At 66.1% G+C, this 15204-nt stretch overlaps 1 protein-coding gene across 1 annotated transcript; it reads right to left on the bottom strand.

The window, feature by feature from the left end:
• Positions 1 to 492: 492 nt before the first annotated feature.
• RBBP8NL (RBBP8 N-terminal like) lies at positions 493 to 9385 on the bottom strand (the record flags this gene model as incomplete). Its single annotated transcript, XM_080814183.1, has 13 exons — positions 493 to 1770; positions 3431 to 3560; positions 3658 to 3728; positions 4197 to 4329; positions 4598 to 5312; positions 5722 to 5888; positions 6062 to 6144; positions 6298 to 6428; positions 6742 to 6814; positions 7298 to 7410; positions 7615 to 7710; positions 8254 to 8296; positions 9325 to 9385. 13 exons carry the CDS (start codon positions 9383 to 9385, stop codon positions 1640 to 1642), a joined length of 1947 nt encoding a protein of 648 aa, XP_080670309.1. The 3' UTR covers positions 493 to 1639.
• Positions 9386 to 15204: the final 5819 nt, after the last annotated feature.

Raw genomic sequence — 15204 nt, 5'->3', positions numbered from 1 at the left:
CTGCCCCTGACGCCTGCTGATGCCCAGGGAGCGGGGAGCCTCCGCCCCAGCTTCAGCCTCTGCGGCTGCCTGCCAGCGGGGTGACCTTGGGTGAGTTTCTCACCCTCCCTGAGCTTCAATGCTCTGTAAACTGGGGGTGCTGGCTCTGTGTGCCTCGTGGGGCTCCGGTAAGGGGGGAGTGAGGCTAGGCCGTGAGGCGCTGTGCCCGGGGGATCGTGGAGGGACAGAGTGAGACAGGGGTCGTACCTGCTCCTCGCTTCTCAGCTGCACACCCATGCTCGTCCGCGGCGTGGTGGCAGAGCTGGACCCTGCAGCGTTTCTCCTCTGTCAGCTGGCGCAGAGTGGCGACTGGAGGGTGTCGGGGGAACACCGGCAGGAATGGGGTCTTCTTGCACGGTCTGTTGTGCTCTCTCCCTGGGCTCCCACCCCATGTGGCTTCTCCTCCGCCCAGGGTACCCCGAGCCAGCCCTGGCCTACAAGTCGGGTGTGAATGGAGCACACAGCTTTTATTTGATTTCGGGAAAATCAAAGCCACTTTGAACGACAGGTTTCGCACACACACACAAACGTGCACATCTATACCCCTACACCTGCCTCGGAAACTCAGCCCCCGTGGCCTTTGGGCCGGAAGGCAGGCCACAGTGAGCAGGGCAGAGCCGTGCTCCCGAGGTCCGGCCTGTGCTCCCAGTTTGCCCCAGGCCTCACCCAGCCCAGTCAGCGACCGGTCTCCTGCTTTTGCTTTGCAACGGGCAGTTCTCAAATTTCTCAAACTTCATGTGCAGGCTTGCCCCCAAGACCTGGATTCGGTGGGTCTGGGAACCTGCTTAACCTCCTCTGGCAGAGGGTGCTCTGAGACACACCGTCCTGGAGGGAGGCCGGTGCAGGGAGCAGGAGATCCCTGAGCGCTCTCGGGGCAGTCCTGGCTAGGGGCCCTGGGGCCTGCAACGGCAGGTGTGGGACCAGGGCCTCTGGAACAGCCAGTGAGGAGGGGACTCTTTGCAGGCTGGTGTGCATTTTCTGTTCTGTTCCCTGCAGCCCTCCCCAGTGGTCCCCCTCTGCAAATGGGGCTGGTTTTGTTCCCCAGGCCTGGATGCGCTCCAGAGCCTCTCAAATCCCCCGCAAAGGCAGGTGGAGACCCAGCTGAGCCCTGAGTCTGCCAGCAGAACATGCCATCTCCGACACCCAGCGTGTTTGTGGGGTTCCACGAGGGGGCGCCTGAGACCATCGCTCAAGCTCCATGCTGGGTCAGGGAAGGGGTGGCCGGGCAGCAGGGCCCTGGGAATCAGGGATGCCGGTGGAGTCTGGGATGGTGCGAGGTGGGGGGGCACTGCCCAGGAAGGGTGGCTTATGAGTAGCCGGGGTGGGGGCTGGGCTGGGCCGGAGCCTGAGTGACCCCTGCATCCCTGAACCCTACTTCCTAGGGTGTGGGGGAGCAGCAGGACCAGCTGGTCATTTCTGAGAAGGGTAGAGATGGAGGGGTTCAAACAGCCGGCCAAAGACCCCTTCGTGGCCTTCCCAGCCCCCGTGGCCACGGGCCAGGACCCAGTCCCCTCCTGCCCTGTGCTGGGCCGTCTGCTGGGCTGGATGTCAGGTGGGGAGCCACGTCTGGGCAGGCTGTGGTGCCCCTGGGAACAGCCCGCTAAGTCTCCTCCCAGCTGCTGTGGCTGGGTGAGGGGCTGCTGTCCTCGGGGTACCTTGGGCTCCCGGACCCCTCATGAGCTGTCAGGGGCTCCCCTGGGTTCCTTCTCCCCGGTGGTGGCTTCTTGGAGGCTGTGGAGAGTGGACCAAGGTTAGGCGGGAGCAGAGCAGGGGGCTGGCGGTTCTCGCTCACGGTGCCGCTGGGGCAGCCCGGGGCCCCGTGGGTGGGGCTGAGCACTTGGGAGCCCACCCGGGCGGAGCTGACCTGTTCCTGGAAGCAGCAGACACCGAGGCAGAACTGGTCGGATTGGAGGGTGAGCATGGGCAACTTGTGGGGGGTGCTCCCTGCAGGTGTGTGACCCCGAAGCCCATCGGGCCTCAGTGCCGGGATGCCTTGCTGAAGGTCTGGGACCTTCTGGATAATTCGAGCTTCTGGGGAAACGCTCTTAGGGTGCCCAAGGCACTGGTGGGTGCCTCCATGGACCTGGGGTACAGGAGAGGGCTGTCTGTCCTTGGGACCTTACTGCCAGGTCCTGCCGAGATGCTGGGCCCTAGGCCCATCTCTGATGCAGAACGAGCTCTGGTTCTGGGTCGGATGAGTCCAGTTGGAATTCTGACCTCACGTGCCAGCTCTGTGACCTTGGGCAGGCCATCTCACTTCTCTGAGGGCTAGTTTTCCCATCTGTGAAACAGCAATGACCATCCCTGGGCATGGCGGTGAGCTCCAAAGACAGTGGTTACGTTTGCCACCTTGAACCCTGGCACGGATGCTGCCCTTGGTGCTGAGCGGTGCCAGCCCCGGCGGGTCAGGGCCCTGCTCTCACTGACCAGCAGCGTGTGTGTGGCAGAGTTCGGGTTCCCGCTTGGCGGCCCCCATCTTGGCCCAGCGGGGAGGACTAGGGACAGAGAAGGCTTGGCCCCGAGTGGAGGGTGAGGTAAATGCCTCGACACCCCGTGGACTCTGGCCGCCAGGACAGCGCCCCAACATGCCCAGCAGGAAGTGGCTTGAAATCAGACAGGTGTGCTGGCCTCCCCCACCGTGCGCGCCGGCAAACACAGGCCACTGTCCCTTTCCCGGCAACAATGGCGTGTTGTGGCGGCCACAGCCCAGCCTGCCTATCGCGGGCAGCTTGCACAAACGGCGGGGCAGCAACCGTCACGAGCTCAGGCATTCGTGGGCCCCGCCGAGCCGCCTCTGTGGCCAGAGCAGGAAGGGGAAGGCGGTGCTGATGCCCTCAGCCTGGCCCGCTGCTCCCGCTGCCCTCTGGGGAGGAGCCCCCAGGCACCAGCCTTGGCGAACATTCGAGGGCCCCCAGGGCCTCAGCTCGAGCAAACACCTCCACACCCAGAGGGCTGCGGCCTCTGTGCTGCTCCTCTTCGAAGGTGGGCAGGAGAGCCCAGGAGTCTCCCCTCCAGCGAGGGACGGGGGACCGGAGGGCTTTAGGACCCCAGGCCTGGGGGCTGCTTGTGGCCCAGGAGGCCCCTCCACCCTGATAACAAAGATGGTGAGAACCACGGTCCTCAGCCTTATCCTGCTGAAATCTCACACTGGCTCTGGCATTGGCCCCCCTTTCTTGGGGGAAACTGAGGCTCAGGTTGACAGGACTGACTCGGGCTGCACAGTGACCTGAGGAGAGCCCGGGTTCGTGCTGTCCTGACCTGGGTCCCCTTTCCTAAGGGGCCTGTGCTAGGAGAGGTTCAAGGACCGGTTTCTGGTTCCCAGCAGCCAGAAAGGTGGGGTGCGGGCAAGGTGCTGTGGCTGCCCCCCGCCCCATGGCCCCAGCCGCCGTACCTTTGCACCATGGGCCCGAGGCCCGCTTCCTCTTCGGCGGCAGGCCTTGCCCGCGCTCCTTGGTGTAGGAGCACCCGGACCCCTCCCCTGGCGTGCTCGGCTTGGCCCCCACCTCGGAGCTCAGGCCCACCTGAGGGGTGTGGCGGTGTGGTCAGGAGAGGACCTTCCCCCAAGCCTGGGGCAGCCCTGGCTCAGTGGCCCCACCGGATGTGTGGCGGGGGACCCACCTCATTGTCCGAGGGCTCCGACGCGTCCAGGTCGTCTGACTCCAGCCCCTGCACTCGGGCCTTGCTGAGCTCTGCGGGACGCAGGGTGTGGGTCAGGCCAGGCTGGGGGCCCTGGAGCCGGGCAGAAGCAGAGACCTTTCTGGCAGGCCAGACTAAGAGTGACCGCTGAAGGAAACTGCGGCACAGAGGGACTGAAGGACCAGCCAGCTTCTCCTGCGCCCTCCGCAGTGGCCCCGTCATCTGAGCCGTCCCTAGGCTTGGTCTCTCTGTGACAGGGAGCTCACTACCTGTCCTAAAGCCCGAATTGCTATGATGCTCTTCCCTTCCCCGTCTGCGGTCAGAGATGTGCCTGCCCTGGGCCCCTGCTTCTTCGCCGGGTCTGCAGCTGGGGTGCCAAGCCCTAGACCCAGGGTTTGGCCAGGCAGCCCAGGGGACTGAGCTGGGCCCTAGGACAGGTCCCACCCAGCTGAAGCTGACCACGGCCCCTCGCTTCCCACCATGGCACCACTTCCTGGGGTCTCAGGACTCCGGGGACTCACCCTTGCCAGGGAGACCGTCGGCATCAGGCCTGTGTGGGTGGGGAGGAGGTTTTGGCTTCCCTTTCGCCTCCACTCCCGTCCCGCTTGGAGAGGGCGGGTTTCGGTGGTGCCCTGTTCGAGGTTGGGAGGGGTCCTGGGGGGAAGCAAGTAAGCGGCTTGAATTCATCTGTGGAGCTGCCCTGCCCCCAGTCCAGTGGCGGGAACGCCTGTGAGACTGGGGCTGAGCCGGGGCTGCTGCTGGAGGGTTAGCCCTCTCCCCTCTAGCGCGACTCAGGCAGTCAGGCTTTCCCCAGGGGACCGGCCCGGTGGTGCGGAGGGAAGCGCACAGCCTGGGCGCTGGCGGGACGCTGGCCTGGGCAGGGGGCCTGCGGAGGCCAAGAGCGGTGGGGGGGGGCCCTTACCGCAGGGGTGGGGGGCTCTTCTGACTCTGGAGCTCTGGCTCCCTTTGTGCCGTTGCTGAGTTCCCAGGGTCCAGACTGGGCAGGGGGCTCCACTCCCCGGGATGGTTCCGGGCTGGGAGTGTGGGCACTTGGGGGGCTGGGGGCCCCCCGCCGGTCAGGAGGCTTCGGGGCATCCCGGCCCCGGCCCCGCTCTGAAAGGTCCAGGGGCTTGTCTGCGACATGGTCTCCTGTGGCTGTGGTTTCCTGTCCCCTGGGGCTGCCTGGGCCTGTGGGCTGTGTGTGCTCCCCTCCGGACCGGGCTGCCCCGGCTGCCTCGCCCTGGGGGCCTTCCGAGTCGGAGCTGACTGGCGGGGAGGGTGGGGTCCCCCCTGGCGTGGGCGGGCCCCTCAGCCGGGTGCTGCCCCTCCGCCCCTGCGCCCGCAGCTGCTGGGCAAGGAGCAGGTGCAGCGCCCCTTCCAGCCGAGGGTCCCGCACATCCACCAGGGCCCCGGGCAGCCCCAGTAGGCCCGCCGACTCCTCCCAGGCCTCCGCCTCCCCAGCCTTCAGGCCCTGGGGGCGGGGGCCACAGGGGGCCGCGGGGGGCGCTTGGGGGCTACAGGGCGGGCTCTGAAGGTGCAGAGACAGATGGTGGTTCAGGAGGAAGAGGTGGTCAGCCTGGAGGGAGCGCTTCAGGGACTCGTAGGCCGTGACGGGGGCCCGGGTGGCCGGCAGAAAGCTGCAGGGGGAGGAGAAGCCCCGTCACCGTAGCCCCGGGGTTAGCCCCCGTGTCACAGGCGAGCTGTCCCAGGTCACAAGGTGGGTGGCAGAGGGGGGTGGGTGCACGTGGACGGTGGTGGAGGGGCCAGAGGTGACCTGGGGCCTGGGGTCTGAGGAGGGACCCGCCCGTGGAGATCTTTTTCTCTTTGGGACCTGGGCTACCGGCTGTCCCCCGCCCACCTGTGGACGATGTTCTCAGACAGGAAGGATGGTCTGACCTTACGTCTGAGAGGGGTTCCCAGGCCTCAGTCCCCCGCGGCGGCTCCCACCCCCCGCCCCCCAGCCCTGTCCCACCACCTCTGGAAAAGTGGGACCAGATTCTGAGACCAGGCTGCTCCTGGGGGGGGGGGCGGTGGGCGGGGCCTCACCTGTCCAGAGGGAGGCTGTGCTCATAGGGTGGGCTGAGTGGGCTGCTCCTGGTCAGTGGCCGTGGGGGGGTCCCGTCGGTGGAGCCCTGATCAGTGGAGCAGGCCTGGGAGCCCGGCCGCACCACAGCGATGGTCCCGTGAAGCTGGTTGGAGATTCGCTGGGGGCTCTGCATGGGGTAGACGGGTCAGCACTGCCCTCTGCCCTTGTCCTCTGTGTGACTTTGGGCAGGCCACCCATCCCCTCTGAGCCTCGCCTCCACCCAGGGGTCCCTGCGTGGCACAGAGGACAGACAGCTGGACTGGCACAGACTGGGGCTGTCCGGCAGAAAGGAGTCCTCACCATGTCCGGGGCCCGAGTCTCAGGCAGGTTGGCGCTCGGGGAGATTTTGGCTACTGGAGATGTCCTATACCCTGTAGACTTTTCTGTGGGAGGAGAGGCGGTGGGCAGGCCAGATTGGGAGGCCCTCAGACGGGTGGGCGGCGCAGCCCCCCCAACCCCGAGGCCTCTGCGATCTTGCAGGGTCCAGCTTTCTGGTCTCTTGTCCCTCAGAGTGCCTTGTCTCTGGGGACTCGCACCTGGATGGTCATCCTGGGCCTCCTCGTGGCCTCCCAGCGTCTTCTCCTTGACGGCCTTCCGAGCGCCCGGGGAGGGGAGTAGTAGGGGTGAGGGGGGGTCTGAGGCACCCTCCCTGCATTGGGGCTTGAGCCTGACTCCAGAGGGGAGGCAAAGACAGGGCGGGTGAGCGAGAGCAGCGCCCCCAGAGACGATCAGGAAGACCAGGCCACCCCTGCGGGGACACTCAGGGGACCGGGAAAGAGCCCTCCCTGGACACTGCCTGGGGCTCCACTCCCAGTGGCTGGTGCTGCCAGGCCGGCTTCTCTCAAATACCAGTGTCCCCAGTGCAGTCTTGGGTAGGGACCCCCGACCCCCACGGTTCTGCGTCCTCCTCTCTGCGCCCTGTGCTGGGGGCCTGCCTTGGGGAGGGCTTTGGGGCCCGAGGGTGCCTCCCTCCCACTCACCGTGGGCCTTGAAGCCGCTTCACCTCCTCCTTCAACGTCTTGTTCTCCCCCTGAAGCCGATTCAACTCGTTGGCTGCAAACGGCACTGATTAGTGAAGGACGAGGGGAGGGGAGGCCGGGCAGGGCAGGGAGGCCCCCCTCCAATGACGTCCCCCATTGTGCCGCCAGCCCTTGGCCCGGGGCTTGCACGCACGAGTGGACGGGTGAGGCTACTGAGCCGGCGGCCTGGAGCCCCTCCCACCCCCCACCCCCCGCACCAAGCTTGTCTCTGGGGTGTCCCCCAAGGGCAAGGGGGCTGTGCTCCTTGTTGGCAGGGAGGACTTTGGGCTCTGTGGGGCACGCTCGTTGTAGGGGGGATGGGCTGAGGTCCTGGGGGAAGGGGACCCCCAGCCTGGGTGACTGGCTGGTGAGGGACATGCTGGGACCAGCTGGGGCTTTGTACCATTGTCTGTTTCCCTGAGACCCCAGGTCCTGGGGTCAGGCTGAGCAGGTCCTGGGGGTCACTGGACCCCCACGGGGGACACCGAGGAGCAGGGTGACAGGGGGTGGGGCTCACTGAGGATGAAGACGTGCTGCAGGCTCTGGAGGAGGGAGTTCTCGAACTCCTGCTGCTTTTTCCTGGCCAGCTCCTGGGTGACCATGCAGCGGTCACACAGGCCAGCCCGCAGCCTGCGGGGGGTGCGGAAAAGGCCACTCTGAGGAGGGAGATGGAGGCCCACGGAGGGGGCGCTCCCGAGAGGTGCCCCTGCCGTTCCCAAACGGCAGAGCTGGGTTCTGAGATCGCACAGGGGAGACCCCTGCCGGGTTCACGTTGCCCCAGAGCTCCCCGAGCTCCGCCTTCCCCTGGCCGCCCCAGCCCTGCCCAGGGCTCACCTGTTCTCCAGCACTCGCACGTTCTCCTTCAGCGCCTTCTGCTGCTCCCGGAGCTGGTGGTTCTTGGCGCAGAGCTCCTCCACCCGCTGGGCGTCCCTGTGGGGGCGAGCCCAGGTGGTCTTCTGCTCTGCTCGGGAGCGTCCAGGCCGGCCTCGCCCGTGAGAGGAGGTCCCGGCCCAGGCCCTGCTGGCTGCGCCCTCCACGGACGTTTCCTCGCAAGCGCCGTGCAGAACCCAGCGGTCCAGACACGAGCCTTGAACAGGCCGGTCCACGCGCCATTCGCACCGCAGGGGAACTGCAGCCCCGTATGTGAAATGGGGATGGAGGGGGACCTGCAGGCCTTGAGGTCTCCCAAGCAGCGTTCCTACTGATTACTGTGGGTAGCGCAGGTGCCCGAGTGGACGCGGCTTGCCCACCCACCGGAGGGTCCCCATTTACTCAGGTGGGCTTGGAGATTCCGGGCCTGGGTCCACCTGCTCCTGGAGGCTTGGTCTCGGGCCAGGGGGCCGCCCCCACCCGCCATGGTGAGCCTCAGTTTCCCCTTCTGCATCACTGGCTGAGGGCAGGGTTAGCGCCCTGGGCCGTGGCCACGGTCTTTCTCCTCGGTTTCCCGCTGGGCCAGGGTCTGTTTGGACTCACCGGCATCTCTCCGAGTCCAGCTCCAGAAGCTTATTCTGCAGACCTGGAGGAACGAGCAAAGGAGTGAGAGGTCACGCAGCAGAGCCCGGGGTACCTCCTGTCCCTGGCTGTCCGGTGGGGCTCTCTGTAGACCTCCTGCTGCCTGCCTGCGCCCGGCACCGATGCCCCAAGGCTGCCGCCCCGGGGGGGCTCCTGCTCCGCGCCGGCTGGCAGCTCCCACCCAGTCTCACGGCTGCCTGGGACCCCTTGGGGTCTCTGGCTCTGGTGTCTGCCTGGAGATTGGGAGGGACCCTGATGCTGGCTAGGAGTGACCAGCCACCGGGCCAAGTCCCAGAGGAGTGTTTTTTGGGGGGCACAGCCAGTGTTGAAATAAAGCAGGCTCTTTGGGGAAACCCCAGCGACGGGTTGCCTCTTTGCCACCTGGCCGCAGTGGGACGCGGGCCCGCAAGCCCACACACCCCCAGCGTCGCCGGGTCGCTGGGGAAGAGATCCTCGGGCCCTCGGGGTGGTGTGTCGCTCGCTGCTGGGAAAAGGTCTTGGGAGGGCCTGGCTGGTCGTCGAGTGAGGCGAGGGGGGTGGCTCCAGCCCTGTGCTTAGGGGGTGGAATGCACGGTGTGTGCGCTACGGCAGAGCTGGCTTGGGGGTCCTGCAGGGAAGCAGAGGGATTTCAGCTCCAAACCCTGGAATATTCTGGACAGGCTCCAGAGCCATGAGCTCCCAGTCCTAGAGGTGGGCGACCATGCTTCTGCGGGACGCAGAGCACCCCTGCCCTGTCCGGAGCGGGACCCCGTCTCAGCCAAACTTCCGGCTCTCCGCCGGGGGCGCTGCTTTTTCTTCCTTCCGGCGCTGTCAGCAGACCCCTTGGGAGAAGACCCTCCAGGGCCACAATTAGGCACTCGGGGAGGATGATCTGAGGCTGGGGGCCTGCTATGTGGCAGCTCTGGGCTCTGGGTTAGGACGCCTTGTCTGGGCCTGGAAGGCACGGTCCCCAGGTCTGGCAAGAATTGGAGGTGACCTGTAGGAGTGGCCAGACCAGGTGAGAGCCACGGACACCTGCCCCACGATACTCACCTCGGACCTCGTTCTCGTGGACCTCTTTCAGCCTGTTTAGTGACTCTGTGAAGCTCTCCATGGCTCCCCACGGCTCTGGCCCAGACCCCTGTGTTCTCAGGATACAGCGACGACCTCTGGGCCTCCACTACCCCTCTGTTCCCAGCCTGGAGAGGAGGAAGTGGGGAGAGGTCATGCTGGCTTGGGAAGGGCTGAGCTGAAGCCCGCCGTCCCCAGCGTTGGGCCGGTGCTGTGCAGGGGAGGGGCCCAGGCTCTGTGTCCCTCAGAGAGCAGAGTGGGGCTTGTCCTGGCCCACCTGGGGCCAGAGGCTACTGTCTCCCTCTCCAGGCGTCACTACCACGCCAGGGGAAATGGCCCCTCTTGGTCCTCGGCTCGAGGAGCCCTGGGGTCTGCTGGGTCCTGCCAACAGGTGGCCGGCTGAGCTCTTGGTCCTCCCAGCTCCTTGCCTGCTGGCATCCCACCCCCACCGGTCCGCAGCGACTGCTGGCTGGCCTCCTACGTCCACGCAGACCTCTCCTTTCCCTCTCCTGCCATGCCCGCCGGGGCCAAGCCACCCAGCTTCATGAGGACACACGCTCAGCCCAGCTGTGGCGCAGGCCCCTGAGGGCCTCTGCCCACACCTGCCTGGGGCCCCATCCCTGTGGTCTTGGGCGGCCAGCTGCGGCTGCCCAAAGGAGCGCTGCCCCATTTGAATTTCGGTTTGCACTGAAGACACGCACGTGAGGGTGTCCAGCAGCCCCCTGAGGAGCAGCCCCGAACTAGGAACCCCCACACGCCCCTGCTAGTGGTCTCTCCTGGGAGGAATGACCGCTCTCCGCCCCAGGGGCTAGCACGCGGTGATCCCCAGCCACGGGAGCCGGCCTGATGTGGGGTTCATGCACACAGACACGGCAGAGTCATGATGCTCTGGGCTCTCGGGAGCTGGGGCAGCGGCCACTCTGGGTGTGGGAATTGGGGGGCGTCCCTGACGGAGGGGAGCAGCCCCCGTGTGTTCTCCTGGAGCCTGTGGGGCTTCTGGAGCTGCCCAAGGGAGCCTGGGCCCTGGAGTCTGGCTCTCGGCAGGTCTGTGCCCCTGAGGTCAAACGTCAGAGCCCTGGGAAGCATCGGCAGGAGGACAGAGTGAGGTCCCGTGTCCTGCAGGGGCTGTGGGGGCCCGCTGAGCAGGGCTGGCTGGGGGTGGTGGGAAGGTGGGGCTTCTGAACTTGTTCTGAGGACCTGCCCGGGCCCCGGGCCACTCCCAAGGGATGGCCAGGGGCATGGGGGTGGCTGCTGGGCGGCTGTGTGCTGAATGGTGAGGGGTTGGGAGTGTTCTGCTGGGAGCAGATGCTCACCTGATGGGGGACAGACATCCTTGCAGGTTAGGAGACCAGACCCAACCTTCTGGGGCTTGGGAGGGACCAGTGCTCGAGCGGGTATAAATGGTAGTCCCGGCCCCATTCCCAAGTGCGACACAGACCGTCATATCCTTTACGGCCGGTCTGTCTAACCCTGGCCGGGTGGTGGGGAGCCCACTCTCCTAGTGGGGAAACCGAGGCCCAAGGAGGTAGTGCCGTGTTCTCGGGAACCGGGGTTTGAACTCACGCTGGGGTCTGTGTGGACCAGGGTCGAGTCCCCCAGTGCCCGGCCGCGCTGGCTGCGGCCGTGTTTACCTTGCAGCAGGGCCCCCGGGGAGCTAAGGCAGCGAGTGGAGGCTCAGGCCGGGGCAGGTGGGGCGAGGAGGGCTGGGTAGGGCCTGAGCCACACCGCTGGAAATTCCACCCCAACCCGCCAGACAGGCAGCTCTCCCCCAGCCCGTAAAGGAGCCGCCCAAGGGAGCCGATGGGGCCCGCAGGACTGGGAGAGGCCTGTGTGGGCTCAGAGTCTGAGCGGGTGGTGGGATCCATCCCCTGGGACAACTCCAGGGCGCGCAGGCCGGGCTGGTGGGCTCCGTCCCCCATCCCCAAGCTCCTTCTGCACCTCAAGCTCCCTCCGGCCCCATCTGGTTCCTCCTCTCGGGTGTCCGAAAGACAGGAGGAGACGCTCTCCGCTCTCTGGGGCAGGGACACACTGAGTGGGGGGGGCAGCAGGGACAGCACGGACACAGGATGTGCCAGTGGCTGGAAGCAGAGCTGGAAGGGGTGTGACATGTGGGAAGCCCCTCCCCTCCTGGGGGGCCCAGAGCCACGCAACGCAACCTCAGGTGAGAGTGCCCGGGGACGCTGTGACGGTGGGCCGGTGACAGAGACGCATTGGCTGAGGCAAAGCAGACAGTTTCTGGGGCAGCATCTGTCCCAGCCTTCACTCTCCTGTAATGTGGGGAGGATCCAAGGAAGGGACAGGAGGTGGAGGGAGGCTGAGCGGGGGTTGAAGTCCACAGCCTCAGCCTTTGGGGCTTTGGGGAAGAAAGCTGGGGTGAGCTGTGGGACGAGGAGCAGAGGCTGTGGTAGCCCCGATGGCCTCCTGCAGGGGCTCTGCACCCAGGTCTTCCCGGTCGGAGGCTCTGTGTTTGCTGGGCGTGCTGAGAGCAGCTGTGGGGCCCTAGGGGTTCCAGGAAGCCGAGGTCCAGTGGGCCTGGGGGGTCTGCAGTGGGGCTGGGTTGGGGGAGACCCCTGCGGGCGTCAGGAGCAAGGCTGCCACTTCTGGGCCTGGGGGGCTAGGAGGCAGATGTGGAGAGAGGCCCGAACTCTGCTCCTTAGGATCCCCAGACAGGCCCAGGAGTACCCCACCTCTCCCACCCTGGATGCCCAGACTGGAAGGTCTCTGCTAGGGCTAAGCCCCTGGAGGGAGCAGGTGGCAGGAAGGGCGGGTGGCTCAGCCACACCCATGACCCTGTGCATCTCCCATCTGCACTGGGCACAAGGCTGAAGCTGCAGATGTCCCAGCTGACAGCCCGGGTGTCGGTCCCTCTCCTGCCTCTATCCCCAGTGTCACCTGGGCAAATCGTTCACCTGTCTGGGGCTCCGTGTCCTCACAGGGGGGTAATCCCCGCTTCCCAGCAGCTTGTTATACGACTCCTTTCATCATCAGGTGATGTGGGTCCAGGTGACACCTGGCCAGGTAACACATTTTCAGATAGCGCATCTCTGCCAGGAGCCCGGCAGGTCGAGTGCTCGGCTACGTGCAGGTAGAGACCCCCGTGTCCACCGCCTGCGGTCTGTCTACGAGCGCCGCCCTCTCACGTGGCCCCCGGGTAGCTCACAGTGCTGTTTCCGGGAGCGCCTCCTCTCTCGGACAAGCGTGAGTCCCTAGCTGCAAAGGGCCTTTGCGAGGGGACAAGATCTCCCACCCCCCAGTTCAGGGGGGAGCTCTCAGATTCCAACAGGCACACCCTTGCATCTTCGGACGGCTGCTTACTGTGCGGACACTTCGGGCCCACTGAGTCTGGGAGACCATGTCCAGGGGATGTGCCCTCCAGCCCCTGTGCACAGAAGAGGGTGCGCAGGCTCCAGCTGTGGAGCCGGACCGGGCACCATCAGGCTGAGCGGCAACCCCACAGTGAGGCGGGTTCTTGCCCCGCTCCCGGGCCAGCCCAGCCCCCGACTCTTCTGGTGTCCGAGTGTGTGGCCGTGGGAGCAGGGCTCCTCACCCCCCAGCCGGCTCCCCTTGTTGGGGCTGGTCGAGGGTCTCCCTCTACCCTCTTTGGGGGCCTCTGTGGTGATGGGTCACACGTCCACCACAACTTTGGCTAAATCACGTGCCTGGCTGTGCCTCAGTGTCCCTGTCCCTCAGACAGACGGTGGAGGTGGATCCTGACCTGGGTTCTCGGAGGCACAAGAGTCCGTGTCTCCTGGGGCCGTCAGGACTCCTTGCACGTGGGTGGGCCGGCTAGGGGTCAGGGACCAGCCTGGGAGCCCTGGGTGCTGGGCACCCACGAGTGCACGGCATGGCACCTCTTCCTGGATCTCACAGTCACCGAGAAGCAACTATGACAACCCCATTTCACAGATGAGGGAGTCGAGGCTCAGAGCGACATCAGCTTTCTGTGGCCACCAGCTTGCCAGGGCACGGTCAGGGCAGAAACCTGCAGCCTAGGCCTCCTACGGACTCCCGGGCCAGTTCGTGTGCAGGCAGGTGTCACCGCTGGGGTGGTTTCCAATATGGCCCGACACTTAGACCCATGACACACGTGCATGCATGTGTGACGCCCACACACATCCAGGGAGGCGAAAGTGTCCTCACAATGTCATAGCGCACACTGGCCTGCACCCAACACACAGATGCCACACACACGTGTGCCGTCCTTGGTCACTCCCCCTGCCACACACTCAGCCCCGCACAGGCCCAGGGACAGGCGCACACGCATGTGCACACACGCGCAAATGCCCGTGTGGTTGTGAATCCCACGTACACGTGCGCACATGCACAGAGGAGAAAGGCAGGTGTGCACTTGCTTGGCAGCTCGGGTGACAGCGGGCCCTGCAACCCGACTCCCTGGGGATGGGCTGGCCCTCGGTGGCTGCGTCCTCGTCCTCGCCGGCTCCCACCCTGAGGCCTGGCCAGGGGAGGTTGAGCGGGACCCGCGTCCCTGATCGTCACTGTCTTTCAGGGGACGTGGAGCCAGGGGCAGCCGAGGGTCCCCGGTGCCCAGCACAGAGTCAGAGGCGGCTGCGCCGTGTACCCCCACCCCCATGGCTGCCCCCCTTTGCCCTGTGAGGGTCTTGGCCACAGGGCAGGTCCAGATGGAGGGCCTGGCCACTGGCCCATCCCCGGCGCCCCTGGAGCTACACCAGACGACGACTTCCTGGTGTGGCGGTGTCAGGCTCGGCACTGCCTCTCTGCACCCTGACCCTCTGCCCGGGAAACTCACTGAGCCTCCTTCCCCCTCAGAAGGGGTGCCCCGGGGCAGGGGGCTGCGCCTCTCGGCTGGTCTGCTGACCCCTGCCTCCCGCTCAGCCCGCAGGGGCTGGGGCTCCCGCCTTCACGGCCAGCACTTCCCCCCCAACCCGCCCCCACCGCCCTCACCTACCCTCGCTGTTGGAGCTGCCCGCCTTGGGGTCCCTGGGTACTCACATGGCCCTCCACGGCAGCGACCTCCGCGACCTCGGGAGCCGAGCACTCCCCACCCGAGGGACACAGAAGTGAGCAGTGCGTGAACTTGCACGGGCAACAAGACACAATATTTTGGCCAAACCCGCTCGACGGGTTTTTGGTTCTCTGCGCCAGGAGCAGAAAGGAGGCGGAGACGGCCCAAAGCTGCCAGACGGGTTCTGCCTTCGCACAGAAAGTGGCAAAACGGGTCGGGGCTGAATCCACACAGACCTGGGATTGTTTCCCCGTAATTACCAACTGGCCTGTGCCTCTGGCCTGAGCCTGGCCAGTTAACTAGTCCAGGGGCCTGGGACATGAAGGCCGGATGGGGAGGGGCGGGGATAAGAGGGCAGGGCCGGCGGCAGACCCGCTGGTCTTGTCTCCTTAGGCCAGAGGCCTGCAGCGGCCCCTCTTGCTTCCCAACTGGCTCAGTCTGGGCTGACCTTTCTGGCCTCAGTTTCCCTGTCTGTACAGTGGGGCTGATGAGCGCAGGTGTGTTGCTATGAGAGCTCAGGAGAAATCCAGAGCTGTGGTTAGAAGTGTTCCCCCAGGTCTGGGAACCCCCCTGCCTGGTACTGTGCCCTGCACCCCTCGCAGAGGAGGGAAGGCCCAGGTCGGGGGCATGTCTGGGTCTCCGGGCAGGCTGGGGGCACCTGGTGGGGCTAGGCCTGGGGAGGGCGTCGAGCTGCGGGAGGAGCCAGGCGCCGTGGCTCCCTGCGTTTCTTCTCCTCGCTGGGACCTTGTGGCCGTACTTTTGGGGAAACCAGCTGGCCTCCGAGTGCCGCAGCTGCCCCATGAAGCTGCCCCTGCCCCTTCCCAATGACTCCTCGCACCCCGTCCACGAGACACCCTGCTCTCACATTCCCTTGCCCC

Source organism: Martes martes (genome assembly GCF_963455335.1).
Source record: "Martes martes genome assembly, chromosome: 9".
NCBI lineage: Eukaryota > Metazoa > Chordata > Mammalia > Carnivora > Mustelidae > Martes > Martes martes.
This window is presented reverse-complemented; position numbering and strand designations above follow the sequence as displayed.